We start from the raw sequence: 25,399 nt of genomic DNA on the forward strand, positions 1-25,399 counted from the left end.
ACAACAGGTATTTTATGCAAAAAAAATGCATCTTGATGTTCGATGCAATGCATCGTTCTTGAGTCTTGACCCCTGAGAAAAAAAATGAAAACATGGCTCTTTGACAAAACCACCAACGCACGCCGTCGCGCGCGCCTGCTCTGCATGCGGCGGCCGATGGGGTCAGCAGACAGCAGTTGAGCACCGCGTCACCCAACTTCCCTGACATTTTGGCCTAACGGAAAAGGCCCGGGCGCACCATGCCGCCGATCGATCCATGGAGGCACCTGCGTGCCAGCGTGCGTGCATGACGACGGTGCAAGTTACAAACCCAGGAAACGGCGCACGCGGCCGCCCGGCCCGATCGGTCGGGGGCAGCGCCACATGCCACGGAGGCGCCGTCACATGCTGCTCCTGCCGGGGCACTCGACCATTTTCTTTATTTATTAGCCGGTAAACCACTTTTTTTTATCAACAAGTGCATTAATTAATACTACTAGCCAGACACGGAAGAACATCAGGTGTAAATAAATGATGTTGGGGCGCAAAAGCGGCCTGACGCCGTTCAATCGTTTTCCCTACCCTAGCCGCCGTCATCAGCCAGGCGACTATGGACGCGATCTCTTTCCACCGATCTCCACCGGCCAAGGCACTGGCCCCCTCCCCCCTTGTTGCTGCTCCGGCGGAAGGAAAGGAGGGGGGGGGGGGGGTGTAGGTCATGGTGCGTCGTTGGGATGGTGGGAGCGCCGCGCGGACGAATATATTTGTCTCAGTTTCACTCCCACACTAGTGGTGCCTTTCATGACGGCGTCTCGGAGTTGATGGCATCGTATGTCTGCCGATACTTCAGATCAGCAACGTTAGGGTCCATGGATGGTGTTGGCGAGGCGGCGGCGGCGACTTCATCAGGTGTGTCTCTCCTTTTGCTTTGTTCCCGTTGTTGTGGCGTTGTCTCCGACATCATGGTAGAGCAGGCAGGTTTTGCCGTTCAGGAGTACGCGCGGACGGTTGTCTACGCAAATGACAGCTGGAAGATGGAGCATTTTGTGCTGCACTAGTAGAAAACAGGGCTTTGGTCCAGGCTGGATCAGCCCATTAGTCCCGGTTCAGTCCAGAACCGGGACCAATGTGAGCATTGGTCCCAGTTCGTGAGCCCAGGGGGGCCGGCCGGGCCACGTGGGCCATTGGTCCCGGTTGGTGGGATGAACTGGGACCAATGGGCCTCGCTCCTGGCCCACCACCATTGGTCCCGGTTCGTGGCTTGAACCGGGACCAAAGGCTCCCCTTTAGTCCCGGCTCATGTCACCAACCGGGATCAATGAGGTGCCTATATATACCCCTCGCTCGCGAGCAGAGCACCCCAGTGCTCTGTTTTTCTCTGGCCGAGGGGGAGAGGGCTTTGTGGTGCTCTAGCTCACCTCCTATGCACATGAGGTGTTCGATGGAATGCCCGAGCCACACTACTTAACCTTTTTCCTCTCGAAGCTCGACCTCCAAACTCCATTTTCTTCGAGATTTGTCTAGATTTAGCGGTCCGTCACGCCCCGTCCCCGTCTTCACCGCCGTCGATCACCCGCGCCGATCTCATCACCGACACCACCGTGGTGAGCCTCTTGTATGTTTAGATAGATACTTGTATCATTTTCTTACATTTATTATTGCATCTTATATAGTGCGATGGTTTTGGTATCCGCTCCCGTCGGCCCTCGTCCTGTCTATGATTCGGATGTGGTATGTATATTATCTTTATAACTATTGGTTCATTTATTGTTTATGAAAATTATGCCGACCAACGTGACATAGATTTTATTTATCTAGGATGTATGTGAATCGGAAATGCCAACCGACCCTATTGTCGAGAGATTAAATTTAGTTGAAGAAGAAAACAATTTGTTGAAGGAAAAAATAAAAAAAATTGAGGAGGAGAAGATGATATTGGAGTTGCATGTTGCGGATGTCGTCGATGATCACAAGATCAAGATGGATGCAATGCGCTTGAAGATTAGAAAGATTAGAAAATATGTCATTCATACCGAGGCTTGGTATCATTATGTCGTTGGATCAATTGTTATCTTGGTTGCGATTATGATCGCATTTGTTTTCGCATTGAAATGTTTTACATAGTTTCAATGTATGGTTTAATTAATTAGATGCTCTGGAGAGCTATATGTTGTTAGATGAGAACTATGTATGCACTTTGGTTTTAATATGATGATGAACTTCTATTAATTTGGACACTTAATTATATATAATGCACGCAGATGAACCGGCAATGGATGTACGGTGACAGACACACCCGCGAGTACATTAAGGACGTGCATGAGTTTCTCGATGCGGCTGAGGCAAACAAGCAGAATGGTTTTATGTGTTGTCCATGCACTGAATGTGGGAATAGGAGGTCTTACTCTAACCGGAAAATCCTTCACTCCCACCTGCTTTACAAGGGTTTCATGCCACACTATAATGTTTGGACTAGGCACGGAGAAATAGGGGTTATGATGGAAGACGGCGAAGAAGAAGACTACGATGACAACTATTAGAGCTGCTTCAGCCGGAGCATGCCTTGACGGCTCCTGCCAGCTATCCCGCGGAAGTTATCACGGAGTCTCAAAATTGCCACCTTATAACGCAATGGATGAATTTGAAGGTCAAGGCGGTTGTTGGCTCTGTTTATCCTACTGAACCCGGCGCAACTTTTCACTGCCGGTCGATTCCAGAAGGATATGCTAGGGTGATGGTGGATGAAATAGCGGAGGGATTTGAGGACCTCCAGCTTGACCACCCTACCGGTGAAGGGGAGACTCGGCTGGGGTCTGCTCTGAAGACTCCATACCTATGGCGGAAGGAGCTCATCAACCTTCCGAACTGGACGCCTCCGCCTCCTCCTCCTCCTCCTTCGGTGAGTCAGGGCACTCCGCCTCCTCCACCGCCTCCTCCTCTGGCGAGTGACGATCAGGGCCCTCGGCCGGCTCCTTCTCCGGCGCGTGGCGGCACTCCGCCTGCGCCGGCGCGCCCGAGCAGCCAGCCTCCTCCTTCTCCGCCTCGTCAGCAAGGGCGGAAGAGACCCGCCGCCGCTCCGGCAGCTGCTCCGGCGCGTCGTAGTCCTTCTCCTCCGCCTCGTAAGCAAGTAAAGAAGACAACCGCTTCGTCTGCTCGGCCGGCGTCTAGCAGTATAACCAGAGGCGGGAGGACATACAGATTCGGTCCTTCTCTGAAGAGTCCATAGAAGTTACCGTACGAGAGGACCCCGGAGGAGAACACGAAGATCGCGCGAACCGAAGTGGATGACTGGTTTCAAGGGTTGAAAGCAAAGAGACATCCACCTCCGGAGGAGAAGGTAGATCCGGTGAAAGTGAAGCGCACTCTGGCTGCCCTGGCAAAACCACCCAAGTCTCCGCCGAAAGGCAACTATGAGCGCATTATTGCAAAGACATGGGCCGAAGCGGAGCGGTCGGGAAGTACAGTCAGTGATCAAAGGCTGAAAGAACGACGAGCAGCTGGGAAACAAATTGCCCAGCTCGGCGAACAAGCGAAGCAATCGTGCCCCCCGCTCAAGGTGCCTAGCGACGTCGTCGATCCGAGGATGGTGCCCGGTTATGGCAATGTTGACGATTACCTGCCCGACGATGTACATTATGATCCCATGGAGGTGCAGATACACAGATACGAGTACAGAAGCCTCTCGTCAAAGATGAAAAATCTTTAACAACAATGATGCGAAGATTACATGATTGGTACTTGAAAATATGCAGAGAGTCTGGGGGAGGAGTACTTTGTATGCGAGAGTTAAACCGGAGCATGACCTCGTTGGAATTGAACTGTTGCCTATTCCATTTGAGGAGTTCTATCAGTTTTTTAATCAAGTGGCCCTCGATAAAACAACGATCACCTGCTACTGTCGGTAAGTACTACTACTTCTGTCATTAAGTCTCTCTATATAGCTCATCTCTTTCATTGCATGTATTTATAATTATCCTCGCTATATTATACAGATTGAAGATCGCCGAATTGAAGAAAAGACAAAGTGATATTGGGTTCGTTAACACATATCTCATAGATGCAACTGAGGTTGAACATCGTCCCGAAGATACCGAGGCCAACTTGCTACGATCATTCAAAAAAATGAAAACAAAGATATAATACTCTTTCCTTACAACTTCAAGTGAGTGTTACTGTCTTGTGCATATTCGGTTTCCCTTATATATTAGTCCAGGTTATAGTAATGTAATTGATGAGTTATGCATGCGTGTGCAGTTTCCACTATATTCTCCTAGAGATTAGGCTTAAGCAGGAAGTAGTAACCGTCTTGGACTCTAAACGAAAAGATCCCCAGGAGTATGCGTACATGACTGAAATCCTCAAGAAGTAAGTTAAATCGATCATTATCCACCATATCAGCAACTTTGTTCATTTCCTGATATCAAGTAATTGTTTTCTTTGTCCGGCAGGGTTTGGAGAAAATTCACCAGAAAAGTTCCGGGACTGCCGAAGGAGCTGGAATTTAGACACCCGAAAGTAAGTACTATAGTAGCATGTTCCGCGCATCTCCTAGTGATTCAAGCGCTAGTTTCATCAATACCATTTAGCATTCTTGCTTATCAGTTTGATTGACCTCTATTTCTTGTAAAGTGGTTGTGGCAGGAACAAGGGAATGATTTCTGTGGATACTACGTCTGCGAGTCCATCCGTCACACGACCTGTGAGCGGGGCGGGTACTCTGACGAACAATATGAAGTACGTAAATAACAACATTCACAATTTTATTTTATTACCATCATTTGTGTTGAGTTTCATTCATTCATATATATATGTATTGACCCCCTTCTTCAAATTAGATGTTTCGGAAGCAGGATGAACTCCTAGCACCAGCTCGCATGCGAGCAATTCAAGAGGAATTGGCGGCATTCTTTCTTGACCACGTGATCGCTGAAGACGGAGAATACTATGTGGACCATGAGTCCGTATGATTATATTTGTAAGAGATAATTCGGTAGTGTCGGATAGATATACGAGAACTTGTTGTTCGACCAATCTCTCGGAGAAGGAGAGGTGGTCGATATCACTTCTCTCTGTATGCATATATGTTCATGACGATCTTCTGTTTCCTTCGTTTGCTTACTAGCTAGCTAGCGTGTCTAGTCCTCTCTATACGTATGTATAGTACGTAGCGTCGATCAAGCACGGACATAAGAGAGGACACTTCTCTCTATTAATTATAGCTAGCTAACACAATATATGAAACACCTAAATTAACCCCCCAAAACCCCCAACCCCCCCCCCCTTTCAAAAAAAAAACAAAAACCCCAGCCACAGAATTGCTGACGCGTGGATGCCTATTGGTCCCGATTGGTGCCACCAACCGGGACCAAAGGGTCTCCTGCCTGGGCTCCGCGCACAGGCCACGTGGAGGCCCATCAGTCCCGGTTCTGGATTGAACTGGGACTAAAGGGACATGGCATTAGTACCGACACTTTAGTCCCGGTTCAGGAACCGAGACTAAAGGCCCTTACGAACCGGGACAACATGTCCTTTTTCTACCAGTGCTGGGTCTGTGGTTGGAGGCCAACAATTATGGTTTCCTCCTCCGACATCGTTGTCATGCGGGGGTGTCAGTTCTGAAGTTTGACGGTGTGTCCAGGAACATGTTGCCCCGGTCTGATTAATTCTTTCAACTGTTATGGTTTTGCTTCTGACAAACTACTATGGAGGTCCGTAAAGCTACTGATGAGCGATGAAACCGCGTCGAGCTTGGATGAAGAGGTGATATGTCTTTTCACCCTTTGGTGGTGCCGAAGGAGAGGAACATGCACTAGTATTTTGCATAGGATTTTCCAATCTTTTCGGTCATGTAAGATCGGTGTTTACATGTCTTGTAACTAGATCTTTATTCTGTAAATGAAACCCGTGTTACCACGAAAGAAATGACGTTCAAATCCCACACTTTTGTGTTGATCCATTGCTGGATCGAGGAGCGTCACGTTTAATAAGACATCACATCACATCACATTTTGTTGCCACTTGCGGTTTGATTTGATCTGATTTGATTTCGCACGTAGGTCGTTTTTAGGGGAGGGGGCCTACGCACTCGCGCGCCGGATGGATACGTACGTACGCCCGCCCTCGTGCTGAGCAGGCCGATCGACTCTAGTGGTGCACCTTTACTGTATCCCGGCAACGACATGCATGATCACAAGACCTTTAGTCTGTGACCTCACTCCTCTGTCTATATATCCGGGAGCCTATATGAGCTGTTAGGCCATATCCTTCGCCGGTTCCATCCCTGCCTGCCTGCCTGCCTAGGTCGTTCAAACAGATTCGCTGAGCACAGCTCGACGACGTAGCAGAAAAAGAGAACTAGAGAAGCCATCAGTTAGCAATGGCCTCCTCGTCGCTGGACACGGAGGCGGGAGCCGGAGCGCAGCACAAGGCCGCCGCCGGCGACGGCAGCGGGTACACCACCGCGGCCACCGCCCACGCGGTGGACACAGGTTCGTCGTCGTGTAAACGTCAATAATCCATCTAGTAGCTTGTTAAGTTTCGAGACGCATGGCAATGGTGCATGATGACTTGATGAGTGCGTGTGCAGACTCATGGCAGCAGGTGGGGCTGCTGCTGGTGACGGGGTTCAACTGCGCCTACGTGCTCAGCTTCTCCAACCTGATGATGGTGCCGCTAGGGTGGGGGTGGGGCGCCGCCTGCCTGCTGCTCCTCGCCGCCGCCGCCTGGTACGCCAACTGGCTCCTCGCCGGCCTCCACGTCGTCGACGGCCAGCGGTTCATCCGCTACAGGGACCTCATGGGCTTCGTCTTCGGTACGCAGCCAGAGTTTGTTTTTTTCTTTTCGAGGAAGCGTTCTAGCTAGGCTGACTCGATGACTTGAGAGCTTCGTGACTAATTACAATGGAGAACGAAATGCATCCGACACGTACTCACCGATTATGCTCTGCTTGCTGTGCGTGTGAAGGGAGGAAAATGTACTACCTCACCTGGTTCCTGCAGTTCACCACCCTGCTCCTGGGAAGCATGGGCTTCATTCTGCTCGGCGGGAGAGCACTCAAGGTTCACCGTTCGATCGGCCATCACCTCCTTAAAAATACTTTTTTCTTTTTTTTATCGTGAGTCATAATGGCATTAGCACGATTAATTAACTAACAACCGTAGTCAACGTGCGTGCGTTGCTTTCCACCCGCAGGCGATCAGCGCGGAGTTCACCCAGACCCCTCCGCGGCTGCAGTGGTTCATCGCCGCGACGGGGTTCGTCTACTTCGCCTTCGCCTACTTCGTGCCCACCATCTCCGCCATGCGGAACTGGCTGGCCACCTCCGCCGCGCTCACCGTCACCTTCGACGTCGCGCTGCTCGCCGTCCTCGTCCGAGACGGTACTGGTGGACTGGTGGTGACCACGCATATGCGTGCTGCGTGCGTGCATTTTCATTATACCATTCAAAGGCAAAAGCTCACTGACGTTGTAACGAACTGCGTACGTAGGGAGGTCGAACTCGCGGCGGGTTGACTACGCCATCCACGGGACGGAGGCGGAGAAGGCGTTCAACGCGCTGGGGGCCGTGGCGGCGATCCTGGTGTGCAACACCTCGGGCCTGCTCCCGGAGATCCAGTCGACGCTGCGGAAGCCGGCGGTGGGCAACATGCGGCGGGCGCTGGCGCTGCAGTACACGGTGGGGGCCGCGGGGTACTACGGGATCAGCGTGGCCGGGTACTGGGCGTACGGCGCCGCCGCGTCCGAGTACCTGCCCAACCAGCTCTCCGGCCCGCGCTGGGCCTCCGTGCTCATCAACGCCACCGCCTTCCTCCAGAGCATCGTCTCGCAGCACGTACGTACTTACTCTACTTCTCGTCTGTTTCAGTCAAGTTGTGATGGCCACTACGTACGTACACATGGGTGCTGATGATGCCGGTGCAGCTGTTCACGGTGCCGATCCACGAGGGCATGGACACGGGGCTGCAGCGGCTGGAGGAGGGCATGTTCTCGCGCTACAACATGACGCGCAGGCTCTTCGCCAGGGGGCTGCTCTTCGGGGTCAACGTCTTCGTCACCGCGCTCTTCCCATTCATGGGCGACTTCGTCAACCTCTTCGGATCCTTCGCGCTCTTCCCGCTCACCTTCATGTTCCCCAGCATGATCGTCCTCAAAGTAAGTAAATTTCTTTTACAACCAGCAGTGCGTGGATTGTTAATTTGACGATTGTGCCTGCCGTGCAGATCAAAGGGGAGTGTGACGGGAGATGGTGCAGGCTCTGGCACTGGAGCATCATCGTCGTCTCCTCGGCCATCGGACTCGCCACCTCCGCCGCCGCCGTCAGACTCATCCTGCACAACGCCAGCGTCTACCGCTTCTTCGCCGACACCTAGAGCACGACGATCCCGGCGCGCAGGACGATGATGCAGTGCGTGCGCCCAACCGTGACATAACAGTTACTACTAGCACTATCAGACCATCGTATCCGTGTCAATGCGTGGGCACGTTAACATGCCAAACGTGACACTAAAATAGCAGTACTCATAGTAGTAGTGGTGAACCACCTGCATTGGACGCCATTTGAGCAAGAAGAAACTTCCATTTCGAAACGAAAAATAAAATAAAATAATGCCACCTCCCTTGCAAGAGAACACTGCGGATTTGTACAGACGCATCAATCAATCAAAAAACAAACATATCCCGGGTGAAACGGCAGCTCAAGAACCACATCCATATGTACACACTTGCAAGTACCACACACGGTTCGCTGGATCCATCAGCAGCAGTTTCTCGTTTTTCTGTTCTTTTCTCTCTCTTTTTGTTGTTTTCGCATGCCAATGGCCCTTGAAAACCTGCATCCATTTCTTGCGCTGGAGTTTGGATCATTCCTGGTTGGGTGTAGATACTCGAGACCGGCCCCTGCTCCCATCTTTGGGACGGCGGATTCATCGGCCCTGCAAAACTCGACGCAGACCGATGCCTGGCGTAATCTCCGAGAGCCGATCGAGCCCTTCATGGACTGGGCTTGGAGAGCTTGAAGTCCATCGTCCAGTGTGACGCAGGGGTGGTCTCCAGTAACGCCACCCATTCGCAATGATCCAAACCACCACTTGCTAATATAGCTTTATTCTGGTGGTAATTGGACTCCGACAGATTGGGCATGACTCCAATGTCTGTCCACATTCACAGCACGTCTGCAAAGGAAGTGCTTTGTTAGAAAGGATGTTGACACCGACGTTTCAACCCACGCACAAAAACAGAAAATGATTTCCCAGGAAGCAACAGCAATGCGCTAATCCACTCACCTGGTGTCCACAGCCAAAAGCCATGTCTTTTGGGTTCACAAGGCAGATAGGGCAAACCTGCACATGAGAAATGCTAGTAAGGCGCTGGAGACTGCAAATTTGGCGTAAAGAAATACTCCCCCCATTCACTTTTGTAAGTTGTATCAGACAGCTCAAAATAGGCTGTTTTGCACATTGTCTGAAATGTCTTCAAGGTCTTATAAAAGTGAACAGAGGGCGTAGGAAATTAAAAGATCAGGTGACATTTGCATCTATGACAGGTGAAAACTTTACCTGATTATCATAAGCAGAAGACGGTGCAGCAGGGGCCGCAGTATGTGCAGTTTCATAGGGAGGATACGCTGATGAAGATGTACTAGGCTGAGGTTTACTAAAGCTTTTAGATCCATATGAATAAGCATCATGGCTTCCACCAGGAGGAGGCAGAGGAACCCTTTCTGGAGCCTTCATAGAACGACGACTGTTTGCCACATCGATACAAGTCAGTGCATATTTCAGAATGAATAAAAAAATAACGAATCAAGCACTTGAAAGGGGTGGGGGAGCATATACCCTAATATTCCTAATTCCACAGTTGCTTTGTACTGTTGTGGTATCTCCATCAAGGCTGAAAGTGCAAACGCTGCCTCTTTTCTTGATTGTGGCATGTTTTTAGACATTATCTCCGAGAAGTTCACAAACTGGACAAGTAAAAGATTCTCAGTGTTACAATGGCGTCAGCCAGTCAAGGTTCGGAAAAGGAAAAAACATATGACATCAATCATATCAGATCTTTATCACTACGTTCCCCTGTGACTTACTTGAAAATTATCAAAAGCCCGGGCAGGAATGTTGTCATCAAATTCCTTCATCATGTCCCATGGGCCATCACCAACTCCTACTAACACAATAGATAGCGGCAGTTCACTGCATACATAAACAAAAAACTGAAGCGATGAGCAACATCCATGACATGGGAGGGCAATAAATTCAATGCACACAATAAAGCAAGTGGTCACTGCAAAAATGAGGGTGAGGTGCACATGACTATGTACATATCAAAACATTATAACAAAGGCAATATGAAGGACCAACCTGGCCCTCACAATGGCATCAACAGTCTTTTGCTCTTGGGAACTCAGCTGCCCAGATGCAGTATCTACACTCCTTGTAACCTACGTAAAGCACACAAGTTAACAAGAGAACATAAAGAAGATATCCAGTTTTGAGGTTTATACAGCAGAGAGAACATGGAAAACATGATAATCACAAATATGAACTATTTGATCAAGTGTGAAGAGCACAGTTTGACACTACAGTGCAGGGTACATAGTTCAGATTAATAAAAGAAGGATACATATCCTGGAAGAATGATTACAATTTCGCAAACACATTATATCGAGTTGAAGTTCTTCAAGAGTTATACAGCTTTTGCCAGATATAGGAGTTTGATCTTGAAATAAAAGTTATACAGCTTTTACCAGATATAGAAGTTTTCTTCTGTTATATGTTCATTATTATACATACCAGCACTCCAGATATGCATACAAACAAACAGTCATGCCTATGTTAACAGAAAAAGAAAAAAGCACCTTGCAGTTGGAATGCAACAATTCTAAATGAAGCATATCTAGCATGCCCACTGCCCAGGAGTCAGAACTACCAACTGTGCAATTACATGTACCATCAGAAGAGGGTAAAGTGTAGTACCTGTCCGTCAGCAATTATCAGCAGAACATGGTACTGCCCACCACTTTGCTCCACGATGGTCATAGCCATCTCAATTATTGGTGCAAAAGATGTTGGTCCTGTTCAAAATCAACATTAATACTCAGAACTAACACACCAATCGAACCTACTTGAAAGACAATAGGGTGACTTAAGCTTACCAGCCAAGCGCAAATGTGGAACGAGTTCCCTGTATCGCTCAAGAGCTTCTGAGAATCCATTGCACGGTCTCTCATCAGGGTAAAAACAGAATACGTCTTGGTCATGTGTTGATGCTGAAAAAAGTAAGCAAATGGGCATGATTTAGATGAATCGTCAGTGGTGAGAAATGATCAACTATTACACGATCTTTACCATCTCCAAATCCGAAGCAGGGAATCAAGTTATCTTCATCAAATTTAGACAATGTCTGTCCAAGAATCGAGATTCCTTGTTCATAAGGATTTGGTACATTGCTAATGTGATGTAAACTACGTCCATGGAAGGAGAATTTGCCTGATAAAGGGAACAAATCATTAGCATCAGGATCAGTGGAACTGATTATTGGGAATAAAGCAAACAGGTGGTTCACAAGCACTAACCTGTCCATTCATTGCTCTTTGTGAAATCAATACCCACGATGAGATTCGAAGACTCGAGTCCAGCTTGAGCTAGAGCATCAGTAACCTGCAAACACATTATCAACTCTTAACTATCCGGATTTTGAAAATCAATTGTTTGCTTATGTGCCTGAATCTTGTACTATTGACGCTGAAGCCAGTATACTACAGAAAGAACGCCAGAACCTAACAGAAGTTGGTGAACAAACTTTTGATTGATAAGCTACTAGTTGCAGTAAGAAATGTAGTGGGCCATACTTGCGAAACCGATAGGAAAGTATGATGCACAGATTTAATCAGGAAAGTCACTGTCAGACAAACTGCACCACAGTGTGACAATATACAGGCATCTACACGGCACATTGGGCGACTGAGCACCCCAGAACTTGAGGCGATAGATTATTGCCACCCATAGTCATTATCCTGTTTGAGAAGACCAAGCAACACACACCAACTAATACAAGCAAACATGATTACCAAGCTGGCAACCACCCAATAAACATGTATAATTCTTGTAGTGAGCTGCGACCAACCAATTTCTTTTATTATCGCGTGCGGGAATCATTCATCAACAGTGATTGATGGTTGACCACGAGATTAACTTGTGATCTCGTGCCGATTCGGCGTGAACTCAATCCGGTTGACCTGCTAATGGAGAGTCATGAACTCTCTGGAAACCTCGAATGGGCTGCAGATTGACCGACTACGGAACACAAATCGGCGATGCCACCAGCTTCCCAGCAATCCGAAGATGGGATCTAGGGACTTGGCAGCACGCACCAACTCACTGTTTCGATCTATTCGCGCCGAGAGTTCCGGATGAACGCGCCGAGAGTTAGGGACGAACACGCTTGAACTAACAACAATCCCAACAAACTCGAAATCACCAAGGGGACGCACCTGCTCCACGGACCGGAAGTCGTCGGCGATCCGCGAGTAGCGCCGGTCGAGGCGCGGCTTGTTGGCCGCCCCCGCCCGCGCTGCGGGCGGCGGCGGCTGCGCGGCGACGGGCGCGGGCTGGTAGGCCGGGTAGGGCGCGGCGTAGCCCCCCTGCTGCGGCGGCGCGCCGTAGTAGCCGCCCTGCGCGTCCTGGCCGGCGCCGTACGGGTACCCTCCCGCCCCCGGCGGCCCCCACTGCGGCGCCGGCGGCTGCTGGAAGGACGCCGAGTGCGCGTACCGCCCGTTCCCGCTCCCGTCCCCCCGCGACTCGCTCCTCGAATGCCCGCCCCCCATGCCTCTCCCTCTCTCTGTATGTGTCCCTCCGCCCTCGCCTGAAGAGTAGTAGATGGGTGGCTCCGCAGATGGCAGATGAAAACGCGGTGGCGGTGGCTGCTGTGGCAACGGCGGCGCGCGAGGACCGGGTGGGGAGGCGACCGCGGCGGCGGCGAAGGCTTGGAGGCTTGCAGAGTCTAGAGGATGCTTCCTTCCGGTGTGCTTCCGTCCTGTGCTGGGCTGCTGTTCGCTTGGCTGACGGTGGTTGGAGTTTTGATTTGGCTGGGTGACTTTTTTTGGGGCGAGGGGAGGGGGATGCGTCGAGTAGTGGTATCACGGGGAGCCGGAGGAGTATATATCCCACACATGACACACGCCTAGGCCTAGCGGTCACGTGCAAGAAAACCCAATCCCGGAGGAAACTGCTCGGGCTCTCGCTCTTGCTACGTACGTGGAATCTTCGCATCGCGGTCCTCGAAAGCGAGCCGGCTTTCCGCTCGGATCCTACTATTTTTCGAATGTTATTTAGGGTAGCTTTCGAGAGATATATAGGCAGCTGTGATAAATGGCATCCTTCTGCGTACAGTTGTCATTCACTCTACTGGATGTCTTTTGGTTGTTTTTTCTTAGAAAAATAATAATAAACGGCATCTTTCCGGGGAAAATGTACAGTACTCTACGCGGAATTGTTTGTCAAAATGTCCTTTGTGTATTTGGATTGTACAAATTAAACAGTTTATGCGGCCGAGATACACATGTTTAGTGTCTTACCGAGTCGCGCCTAATGCTTCGTAGGGTATGGCAATTTTTAAGTCACCAAAGGAGGTTATTCGACCTTGTCAACCTCAAAAATCGTGTCGGCTCGGTCTCTTACAGGTGCTCACAGGGACAGGATGTGATATGTGCATTTATAGGGATGTGTGTTTATGTGTGTCTATGGTCTATATTGTGTTTCTAAAAATATATATGCGAGGGCGCCATGGTGACTAGCCACCAAATGGGCGTGGGCTAGATTTTCTAGATGGAATTACTGCTTTTTATTAGAAGGCCTCGGATAAATCCGCGATCATAGCATTCCTAATACTACATCTCAGGAAATTATGGAGCCACATTCTGAAAAGTTCATTACATCAACCTTCCCTAACTAATCCGTGATCGGCACCGTTTGCGGATCATCCATCCCATCGCACTTCAACCTGCTGAATGGAGGGCAGCAGATTCTTCACCCCTTCTACAAAATGGTTCAACCTTGACTTGAGCTTGTTGACCATCCCTGTGTAGTCCGATTCCAGTACTAGCTCCTGGACACTCCCCCCTCCTCAATCACCACATACAGATTCACCACTCGTTGGAAGCATACAACTCTGCTAGCTCTGGTTCTGTGGTGGACAATAGCAAAAGGCACACTCTGGCGATGAATGAGCCATGATAATCCCGAAGAATTGCACCCCCACCACCTATGGGTCCATCCTTAGATAGCGCTCCGACTGCATTTGCCTTAATCCAACCTGCACATGGGGGAAGCCATCACATGGGTTACTTTGCCGGTGTGATCACCTGCTCGAGATCGTGTTTGTCCTGCCATTCCTTCACATAAAATGGCACCTTTTCAACTACGATGATCGTGCCACAGATCTGCCCTCCATCCTTCACCCCATTTTTGACCATCAGTAGTTAGTACAGTTTTAGCACCAATCATTCAAGGCACCAACAGACCATCTTCTATCACCCTGTGTGTCACTATACTAGACTTGATGTCGTTGGGGCAATGACTTACGTTGCCCCCTCCAATCAACCCAATCATTGTCACTATCTCTCTCTCTCTTTCATCACCCATCACAGTGAATCTTGGATCACCATTGTTTCCCTACCTTCTTCTACGTCTACGGTGGTTCCTCCATACAAGATCCACCATCGGCTCCCCTGCATTTTCTAATGTATGTGTTGTCTCCTCCCACTACTTGTCGACCCATCGGCACCTCCACCCCATTGGCTGCCTGTGACCGGCATAGCTACCGCCTAAGAGCATACTTGGATTGGGGCATCTTATGCATACTCACCGATCTTGAACTCAACGGGTGGCGGGAACAAACACAAATTACTCCGCGTATAAACTGGGTCTAGGATCCATGGATATTTTCTCACCAAGATCCACATGTTTACCGTCGTAAATCTGGGTGCAATGTTTTGGCTCTCAAGCACCAAATACCTGATACGGGAAATATTTTTTAAACTTCCATATCAATATAGAAAACCATCAAAAACATTAATCGTGCATGTTAGGATGTTCTTTACCATTGCACAAAAAATCATAATTAGAATTGCATGTTGTACCAAAAAAAAAACAAGCTATAGGGATCGTAAAAGCAAATTCAAATATATAGAAACACAACCAAACTTCTCGCAATCATTTAGATTGTTTCATGGCAATTTATCAGTTCAACAAACATGTAGATTACTTCAGGTGCAACCACGTGGCTATCTCTCCTATATAGCCTTATTATTGACAAGAAACTAGGTGATAGTGAGTTTTCATATCACTAAACACAAAAGTATATTTTCTATCGAAACTTGAGAAGTTACAACCAAAATTCGAGAAACAACAATCGGAAAGTTCAGAAGGGCCAAGCCTATTATATGTATTTCAAAAATAGTAATCCAGCTCGATTTTTTTGGTGTTTTTGACAAAAAAAATCAAAAAATGTCACCTAGTACTTCCTAGGGCTATAGTACTGTAGTATTTCTCCTCCATGTCATGTATACCCTCGTGATTCTCTCAAAAAGAGAACATGGAAAAAAAAGGTGATAGCTTTTGGCAGTGAGCATGTGTGCTTTTGTGCTTTTTGAGCGTGCACATTTGTTTGTATTAGGTTGTACTACATGCCTACATCTAACATGTGATGGTGATATCAGATCCAATCCTCCCAAAATATACATTTAATATCGAGCGATTAGTTAAAGAAAACTTTTCTGAAACGAGGGCAGTTAAAGAAAAACTTGGTAGTACTGCTAGTAAATTTGCTTTCCGGTTGTTGTTTATTGGTCACACATGCCGTGCCTTGTTGAAGGAGAGATAGAGTTTGTTCAACCACGCAAGTGTTCACATTCCCAGCAACTTCATCCATTCTCTTACTTATTCAACCTTACCTAACTCTTACAATAACCTACCTAGGGTTTGGTTGCTCACATTTGTTTTCATTGACATAGTATACTATCCTTTGCATAAGTAAATTCATCACATTTGACTGTCCGACCTTGACGCATCTCTCTCTTCGAGATCACGTCCCCGGAAATTTCCTTGGCTCCGCTTCCAACGGCACGCCCCTGGACCAGTTGTGACCGTTGGCTCATGCATCTGGTTGCGCATGATTTAAACTAGAAGATTTTGCCGTTGCCATTCGGCGTGACTTTGATGTAGCAACGCGCCAATTTAACCCAAACAAATGTCCTTCTAGAAAAACAAATGTAAATTTAACGAGAGTTTTCTCAACTTGTATTGCTAGTGCCTAGTGGGAAGGTCTTGCTCCACAAGTGGTCGTATTATGCGGAAGAAATATGTAGCAACTTGTTGTGCTCAGTCAGTTCTCAAAAAAAAAAAAAAACTTGTTGTGCTCAGTCAGTTGTACGTGCATGCATGTCATTTTCCCTTGACTGTGCCCATTGAAAGGTCCAGTGTTACGTCACAGGGCCTGTACGCGCGCATCACTGTGGCTCCGTAAGCAAACGAATGGCGAATGCTAATACAGAATACGATGGATACGTGCATACTGTTTTCAAACAGAGGGTGTAGTACGATGACTCGGTACTCACGCGTTGTTGGTTGTCAGCGACGTGCCTGCTACCGCATTTTGTCTCGGAACTACACTACCAGTCTAGCTATGGTATGTACTCCCTTCATTTCTTGTTACTCTGCATATAAAATTTATTTGAAATCTGCCTAAAGTTTAACCTATTTTGTATTAAAATATATAAACATCTACCATACCGGAGGTATATAGTAGGAGCATGAAAATTAATTTCATGATGCATCTAGTAATATTGATTTTGTATTGCGAATATTGATATTTTTTCCTGTCAACATGATCAAACTTTACGAAGTTTGATTCTAGATAAATTTTACATGCAGACTAAAAAACGGAGGGAATACATGTATTTGCGTATTTGCATTTCGGTCCCAGAAAACACCACAATTGACACAAGGTGTACTGAAAATTTGATAAGGTGGAGGGTGCGACACACGTATACGCCAGTAGAGTGGGCAGTGGATATGTACGTATGACAATGACGCGTACATATCTAAATACTTAGCGCAGAAGGAACCAAGGGGTACGTACGTGTTGTTTACCGGTTCCGTATGCCATTTCAACAGCCGGGGAGATGAGACGACCCATCAGGCTATCCTTTTTCATCAGCAATCATCTCATCATTCACACCGTTCATGGACGATTATTAGCCGTCTCATATATCTATTGCCGCTCCTTATGTTTCAAATTACTTGTCGCGGAAATGGATGTATCTAGAACTAAAATACATCTAGATACATCTATTTATGCGACGAGTAATTCGGAACGGAGGGAGTATGTGTCAGATTATAAACTGCATTCGGTAATTAATCAGAGGGGCTTAATGCTCCCTTCTAGGAAGCTTAAGACAGCAGCTACTAGTAAGCACGAAGGACCTACCAACGCTGAGTCGCCGACTACGTCGTAAAGAAAAGGTAAATGAAAACTGCACGCACGCTAGGGGAAAAGGCTTTTGTCATTGGCCACTTCAGGAACGAGGTTGGCAACGAAGGCAAGTCACCTTTGCCGCCGCCGCCGCGAAAGGACGGCGCGTTCCCTACGTAGGAAGTCATCGTCGCTGACCGCAGTGACCGGAGGAGAACATGCGCCGCTGCGCACACTGCTATAATCTGAAACCGGACGCCCGTTTTGCTCGAGATTGATGCCTTGGCTCGGCTGCACTACAACACGGTTAAGAAATGGAGGCATTTTATTGAAGGCATAAAAAAAGTGCCTTAGATTATCTCTTTCAAAGGCGTTCTGGAGAAAATGCCTTCAAAGGTCCATGGATAGCAGGCACTTATGAAAAATGCCTCAAAAGATGCTCAATTAATGGCATTTAAAAAAAGTGCCGTGATATGGAATAGTATACAGGCATTTTGCAAAAGGCCACTGGAGATTTAGATGCGTTTTTAGAAAACGCCGCAATTTACCAAAGCATAAGGGGTGTTTTGAAATTTGCCAGCACATGCTTTGAAGGCGTTCTGAAAGAAAACGCGTCGAAATCTCAGTTAAATTTCCAAATCAGTCCCTATTAGATGGCATATGTACGTCAACAACCTTCCACTCGTGCGGCCCAGTTGGCCAGATATATTGCATATAAAAGCTACTGTTACTCTTCAAAGCAATAGCAGGATGGTGGGATGGTCTGCATTACCTTAGAATTTACCAAAGCAATACTATTTGCATTTTTTGCGCCAGCCATTCGACGCTTGAATACAACCGCTAACTATTTAGTCCCATACCGTCTACCGAGATAAAATTTAGCCGCTTTAAAAGAACAGCCGCGTATTGTCTTGTAAGAATTCTCCAACGTAAACGAAAGTGACGTGTGATTTAGTTTAGTTTAATTATTAAATTAATTATTAATTATGGTGGACCTGTACATCTAACCTACGAGGACGGGAATGGCTCAGAAAAATGGTATTGAAATGTGATAGGTGGGACATGATTGGGCCAGCCAGCCCAGGGAAAAGGCCCGGCAAGTTGAGACGAGGTGGACCCGTTGCGTGTATGTGTGTGTGTGTTGTTAAGGCATTTTTCAAAAATGCCTAGGTAGACCTTTCCTTTCGGGATAGTCTCTAGCGTTTTTCTAAAACGCCTTGGTATATTTTTGGAGGCATTTTTTAGGCTTTTAAAGACATTTTTTAATGCCTCCTAATGTCTACTGTGTTGTAGTGCTCGGAGCGTTTTACCTATCACTAGCAGTTGCTATGTGACCTTCTTTTTTGTTTTTGAAACACGCTTCTGTCTGTCTGACTAGACCTGCTGTTCTCTATTCTATCTATCTTTCATTTGATGTGACGGAATAAGGCCAACTCCATTGCGCGACCCCATTCTGTCCGGCTCCGTTTGTTTGGGGTAAAACGGACAAACAAGGCGGCTCAGCGCGCGACGGTCCGGACCCGTTTGGTCCGTTTTGTATCAAGGCCGACCCATTTCGAGCGCATCTTTGCGCCGGGTTTGGGTCGCCGCGGACACCGAACGGACGCGCCGCTCGTCCGCGTCTGGCCGCGTGGCGGGGCGGCCATCTACCTCCCACCCGCCAACATCAATGCGCACGGGTGGCCGACCCCACCTGTCATCGGCCCAGTGGAAGGTCGCCGTCCTTCTTAAATAGGGAACCCGTGGACCGGTTGTCGCCCACATTGCCCCACTCCATCCCGCGGCCTTCTCGAAACCCGACCGCGCTAAACCCTAGCCCTCCCTTGTCGAGCTCGCCGGCCGGCCACCTCGAAGCCATGGGCTTCTGCAACCGCAAGGGGAAGCACGACCGCGAGGCCGGCTCCTCGTCGGGGCGCCGCGCCGGCTCCGTGAAGAAGGAGGCCGCATCACCACCACACCGGGCCCCCCGCGCCGCCCACTTTCTCCATCGCCCCCACGTCCGCCGGCGAGCGCGACCGACACTACATCCGCGCGTCGGTGTGCCGCTGTTATTGGGAGACGAGGACGCCGCTTCCCTGGAGCGACGTCCATTGATAACCCACAAGTATAGGGGATCGCAACAGGTTTCGAGGGTAGAGTATTCAACCCAAATTTATTGATTCGACACAAGGGGAGCCAAAGAATATTCTCAAGTATTAGCAGCTGAGTTGTCAATTCAACCACACCTAGAAACTTAGTATCTGCAGCAAAGGGTTTAGTAGCAAAGTAATATGATAGTGATGGTAACGGTAACAATGAAAGCAAAGTAATGTTTTTGGTATTTTGTAGTGATTGTAATAATAGCAACGGGAAAGTAAATAAGCGTAAACCAGTATATGGAAAGCTCGTAGGCATCGGATCAATGATGGATAATTATGCCGGATGCGGTTCATCATGTAACAGTCATAACATAGGGTGACACAGAACTAGCTCCAATTCGTCAATGTAATGTAGGCATGTATTCCGAATATAGTCATACGTGCTTATGGAAAAGAACTTGCATGACATCTTTTGTCCTACCCTCCCGTGGCAGCGGGGTCCTAATGGAAACTAAGGGATATTAAGGCCTCCTTTTAATAGAGAACCGGAACAAAACATTAGCACATAGTGAATACATGAACTCCTCAAACTACGGTCATCACCGGTAAGTATCTCGATTATTGTCACTTTGGGGTTAACGGATCATAACACATAATAGGTGACTATAGACTTGCAAGATAGGATCAAGAACTCTCATATATTGATGAAAACATAATAGGTTCAGATCTGAAATCATGGCACTCGGGCCCTAGTGACAAGCATTAAGCATAGCAAAGTCATAGCAACATCAATCTCAGAACATAGTGGATACTAGGGATCAAACCCTAACAAAACTAACTCGATTACATGATAAATCTCATCCAACCCATCACCGTCCAGCAAGCGTACGATGGAATTACTCACGCACGGCGGTGAGCATCATGAAATTGGCGATGGAGGATGGTTGATGATGATGACGGCGACGAATTCCCCTCTCCGGAGCCCCGAACGGACTCCAGATCAGCCCTCCCGAGAGGTTTTAGGGCTTGGCGCGGCTCCGTATCGTAAAACGCGATGAATTCTTCTCTCTTATTTTTTCCCCGAAAGCAAATATATAGAGTTGGAGTTGGAGTCGAGAGGTCTCCAGGGGCTCATGAGGTAGGGGGAGCAGTGAGAATTTTGAGTTGTGCTCTCTAGTAACTTCGGTGTCTGTCTTGCATACCCCCCGGTCACGATACTTCTTTGCGATAATTTCTTTGTGCAGTGCCACGAAAGGATCTACCTCGTCTAGATGTTGTAGCACTACCAAGTTTGCTCTGTCAAAGTCGCTGCGTTGATCTGAGTATGCCACGTGCAATTCCCTGTGACCGTTGCAGTGACCTTCTCCTTCGAGCCTCCCATCGTGCTTGTTAACGGGCAAACCAACACTAACACCAGGCGGCTGGTCTGTGCCATATAGAAAATTCTCACAGAAAGAGATGCACTCTTGTGTCAAATAGCCCTGGACGATGCTTCATCCGGACGGGACATGTTACGAACGAATCCTTTGATGATCCCATTCATCCTCTCAAACGGCTTCATGTTGTGCAGGAATGACGGCCCCAGGTCTATTATGTCATTCACAATATGGACACACAGATGCACCATGATGTCAAAGAATGCGGGCGGGAAGTACATCTCAAGCTCATTCAGTATCACAACGATCTCTTCCTGTAGCCTTCGAAGCTGCTTCACACTGATCGACTTTTGAGAGATGACGTCGAAAAAGCTGCAAAGACGAATAAGCGTGTCACGGACGTGCTTGTCCATTATCCCTCTAAGGGCAACAGGTAGTATCTGCATCATCATCACATGACAGTCATGGGACTTCATCCCGCTGAACCTTTTCTTGTCCGTGTCTAGATATCTGCTTATCTTGCCACAGTAACCGGAACTAACTTTGACTCCGGTAAGGCACTTAAAGAATTGATGGATCTCAGCCTGACTTAAGGTGAAGCAAGAAGGGGGCAATAATCCTCTTTCTTTATTTTCTTGCCCTTCTTCTCCCGTTCCCCTGTCTCCGTCTCTGTCTTGTCTGACATTTTACGGGGCGGCATGTGCAGATCTTCCCTGACTTTCAAATCTTGCAAGTCTTTTCTTGCCTTCGGCCCATCCTTGGTCTTATCCGGCATGTTCATCAGTGTTGCGAGCAAGCTCTCAAGGACATTCTTACAGATATGCATTTGATCAAGGCAATGATGTCTATCGAGTTTGTGCCAGTACTCCAAGTCCCAGAACACAGACCTCGTCTTCCATACCTCCAGCAGCGGCTCCGGCGCCTTTCTCATCGTCTTTCCCAACGCGGGGCTCTCCTTCCAGTTTTTCAACAGCTCATCGATTTCGGCACCGCTCCGCTTACGTGGAGGTCCTCGATGCTCAGCGTGACCATTGAATAGATCTCCACGGTTTCTCCACGGGTTGTCCTGTTCGAGCCATCTTCGATGCCCCATGTACACGATTTTCCTAGACCCGCCATCTTTCCTTGACGTTAGCTGCTGAGACGTCGTATCATCCATGCACCGCGTGCATCCGCAATATCCATGGCACACCTGGCCTGCCACATATCCGTAACCAAGATAGTCATGCACTGTCGTGATCAGCGCGGCTCTCATGTTGAAATACTCGCCTTTGCTGGCGTCCCATGTCTTGGCCGGTGTTTTCCATAACGTGTCTAACTCCTCTTGAAGTAGCCCCAGATACAAATTAATATTATTTCCTGATTGTTTCGGCCCTTGAATAAGCATGCTCATGTGAATGTACTTCGATTTCATGCACAACCAGGGGGGAGGTTGTACATCCATACGAACACGGGCCATGTGCTATGGTTGGTGTTCTGATTGCCAAACGGATTCATGCCATCGGTACACGCGCCGAGCATGATGTTCCTTGCATCACATCCAAAATACCGATAGAAGCTGTTCAACGCTCTCCACTGGCCTCCATCCTTGACGTGTCTCAGCTTCGGATCATCTCCATCATCGAGCTTCTTCCTCTCCGCGTGCCAGCGCTGTTGGAAATATGCCCTAGAGGCAATAATAAAAGCATTATTATTATATTTCCTTGTTCCCATGATAATTGTCTTTTATTCATGCTATAATTGTGTTATCCGGAAATCGTAATACATGTGTGAAAATAAGACACCAACATGTCCCTAGTAAGCCTCTAGTTGACTAGCTCGTTGATCAACAGATAGTCATGGTTTCCTGACTATGGACATTGGATGTCATTGATAACGAGATCACATCATTAGGAGAATGATGTGATGGACAAGACCCAATCCTAAACATAGCACAAGATCGTATAGTTCGTTTGCTAGAGTTTTCCAATGTCAAAGTATCTTTTCCTTAGACCATGAGATCGTGTAACTCCCGGATACCGTAGGAGTGCTTTGGGTATGCCAAACGTCACAACGTAACTGGGTGACTATAAAGGTAGACTACGGGTATCTCCGAAAGTGTCTGTTGGGTGACATGGATCAAGACTGGGATTTGTCACTCCGTATGACGGAGAGGTATCACTGGGCCCACTCGGTAATGCATCATCATAATGAGCTCAAAGTGACCAAGTGTCTGGTCACGGGATCATGCATTACGGTACGAGTAAAGTGACTTGCCGGTAACGAGATTGAACGAGGTATTGGGATACCGACGATCGAATCTCGGGCAAGTAACATATCGATTGACAAAGGGAATTGCATACGGGGTTGATTGAATCCTCGACATCGTGGTTCATCCGATGAGATCATCGTGGAGCATGTGGGAGCCAACATGGGTATCCAGATCCCGCTGTTGGTTATTGACCGGAGAGTCGTCTCGGTCATGTCTGCTTGTCTCCCGAACCCGTAGGGTCTACACACTTAAGGTTCGGTGACGCTAGGGTTGTGAAGATATGTATATGCAGAAAACCCGAATGTTGTTCGGAGTCCCGGATGAGATCCCGGACGTCACGAGGAGTTCCGGAATGGTCCGGAGGTAAAGAATTATATATAGGAAGTGCTGTTTCGGCCATCGGGACAAGTTTCGGGGTCACCGGTATTGTACCGGGACCACCGGAAGGGTCCCGGGGGTCCACCGGGTGGGGCCACCTATCCCGGAGGGCCCCATGGGCTGAAATAGGATGGAACCCAGCCCATAGTGGGCTGGGGCGCCAGCCCCTATAGGCCCATGCGCCTAGGGTTCCACCATGGAAGAGTCCATGTGGTGGAAGGCACCCCTAGGTGCCTTGGGGGGGAGGGAATCCTCCCCTTGGCCGCCGCCCCCCCTAGTAGATCTCATACTAGGGCCGGCGCCCCCCCATGGCACCCCTATATATAGTGGGGGGGAGAGGAGGGATTTCAACCAGCCCCTGGCGCCTCCATCTCTCCCCGTTACGTCTCTCCCTTCGTAGTCTTGGCGAAGCCCTGCTTCTGTGACGCCCTGCATCCACCACCACGCCGTCGTGCTGCTGGATCTTCATCAACCTCTCCTCCCCCTTGCTGGATCAAGAAGGAGGAGACGTCTCCCGTCCCGTACGTGTGTTGAACGCGGAGGTGCCGTCCGTTCGGCGCTGGTCATCGGTGATTTGGATCACGTCGAGTACGACTACATCATCACCGTTCTTTTGAACGCTTCCGTGCGCCATCTACAAAGGTATGTAGATGCATCCGATGACTCGTTGCTAGATGAACTCCTAGATGATCTTGGTGAAACGAGTAGGAAAATTTTTGTTTTCTGCAACGTTCCCCAACATGGTATGAGAGCTAGGTCTATGCGTAGTTCTTCTTGCGCGAGTAGAACACAATTAGTTGTGGGCGGAGATTTGTCAACTTTCTTGCCGTTACTAGTCTTTTCTTGCTTCAGCGGTATTGTGGGATGAAGCGGCCCGGACCAACCTTACACGTACGCTTACGTGAGACCGGTTCCACCGACTAACATGCACTAGTTGCATAAGGTGGCTGGCGGATGTCTGTCTCTCCCACTTTAGTTGGAGCGGATTTGATGAACAGGGTCCTTATGAAGGGTAAATAGAAGTTGACAAATCACGTTGTGGCTTTAACGTAGGTAAGAAGACGTTCTTGCTAGAACCCTAATTCAGCCACATAAAACTTGCAACAACAATTAGATGACGTCTAACTTGTTTTTGCAGCAAGTGGTTTGTGATATGATATGGCCAAAGTTGTGAAGAATGATGAATGATCTATATGTGATGTATGAGATGTTCAGGCTATTGTAATAGGAATCACGACTTGCATGTCGATGAGTATGACAACCGGCAGGAGCCATAGGAGTTGTCTTTATTCTTTTATATGACCTGCGTGTCATCGAGGAACGCCATGTAAATTACTTTACTTTATTGCTAAACGCGTTAGCCATAGTAGTAGAAGTAATAGTTGGCGAGCAACTTCATGGAGACACGATGATGGAGATCATGATGATGGAGATCATGGTGTCAAGCCGGTGACAAGATGATCATGGAGCCCCAAGATGGAGATCAAAGGAGCTATGTGATATTGGCCATATCATGTCACGTTTATTATTTCATTGCATGTGATGTTTATCATTTTTTGCATCTTGTTTACTTAGAACGACGGTAGTAAATAAGATGATCCCTCATAACAATATCAAGAAGTGTTCTCCCCTAACTGTGCACCGTTGCTAAAGTTCGTCGTTTCTAAGCACGCCTTGATGATCGGGTGTGATGGATCCTTACGTTCACATACAACGGGTGTAAGACAGTTTTACACAGCAAAACACTTAGGGTTAACTTGACGAGCCTAGCATGTGTATAGACATGGCCTCGGAACACAGAAGACCGAAAGGTCGAGCATGAGTCGTATAGAAGATACGATCAACATGAAGATGTTCACCGACGTTGACTA

At 48.1% G+C, this 25,399-nt stretch overlaps 2 protein-coding genes across 2 annotated transcripts; one reads left to right on the forward strand and one right to left on the reverse strand.

The window, feature by feature from the left end:
* Nucleotides 1-6,216: 6,216 nt before the first annotated feature.
* LOC125545660 (probable proline transporter 2) lies at nucleotides 6,217-8,606 on the forward strand. Its single transcript, XM_048709681.1, has 7 exons — nucleotides 6,217-6,467; nucleotides 6,566-6,790; nucleotides 6,943-7,037; nucleotides 7,171-7,357; nucleotides 7,467-7,810; nucleotides 7,900-8,130; nucleotides 8,199-8,606. Exons 1-7 carry the CDS (start codon nucleotides 6,356-6,358, stop codon nucleotides 8,346-8,348), a joined length of 1,344 nt encoding a protein of 447 aa, XP_048565638.1. The 5' UTR covers nucleotides 6,217-6,355; the 3' UTR covers nucleotides 8,349-8,606.
* LOC125545659 (E3 ubiquitin-protein ligase RGLG2-like) lies at nucleotides 8,535-13,115 on the reverse strand. Its single transcript, XM_048709680.1, has 11 exons — nucleotides 12,467-13,115; nucleotides 11,549-11,633; nucleotides 11,322-11,462; nucleotides 11,129-11,242; nucleotides 10,950-11,047; nucleotides 10,335-10,414; nucleotides 10,061-10,166; nucleotides 9,813-9,940; nucleotides 9,534-9,720; nucleotides 9,261-9,317; nucleotides 8,535-9,149 (listed from the first exon to the last, which is right to left on the reverse strand). The coding sequence occupies exons 1-11, from the start codon at nucleotides 12,797-12,799 to the stop codon at nucleotides 9,069-9,071; spliced, it is 1,410 nt and encodes a 469-aa protein (XP_048565637.1). The 5' UTR covers nucleotides 12,800-13,115; the 3' UTR covers nucleotides 8,535-9,068.
* Between the last annotated feature and the right edge of the window lie 12,284 nt (nucleotides 13,116-25,399).

Source organism: Triticum urartu, chromosome 3 (genome assembly GCF_003073215.2).
Source record: "Triticum urartu cultivar G1812 chromosome 3, Tu2.1, whole genome shotgun sequence".
Classification (NCBI taxonomy): Eukaryota; Viridiplantae; Streptophyta; class Magnoliopsida; order Poales; family Poaceae; genus Triticum; species Triticum urartu.

Bases quoted from the DNA above. Each gene is read 5' to 3' on its own strand.
- LOC125545659 (XM_048709680.1), bottom strand. From the start codon at position 12,799: ATGGGGGGCGGGCATTCGAGGAGCGAGTCGCGGGGGGACGGGAGCGGG. The intron at 11,243-11,321 runs GTAAAGATCGTG...TACTTTTTTCAG, and splicing joins CTGCTTCGGATTTGGAGATG to CATCAACACATGACCAAGAC. The intron at 10,415-10,949 runs GTACTACACTTT...TGCTTTACGTAG, and splicing joins TGATAATTGCTGACGGACAG to GTTACAAGGAGTGTAGATAC.
- LOC125545660 (XM_048709681.1), top strand. From the start codon at position 6,356: ATGGCCTCCTCGTCGCTGGACACGGAGGCGGGAGCCGGAGCGCAGCAC. The intron at 6,791-6,942 runs GTACGCAGCCAG...GTGCGTGTGAAG, and splicing joins CCTCATGGGCTTCGTCTTCG to GGAGGAAAATGTACTACCTC. The intron at 8,131-8,198 runs GTAAGTAAATTT...CCTGCCGTGCAG, and splicing joins CCAGCATGATCGTCCTCAAA to ATCAAAGGGGAGTGTGACGG.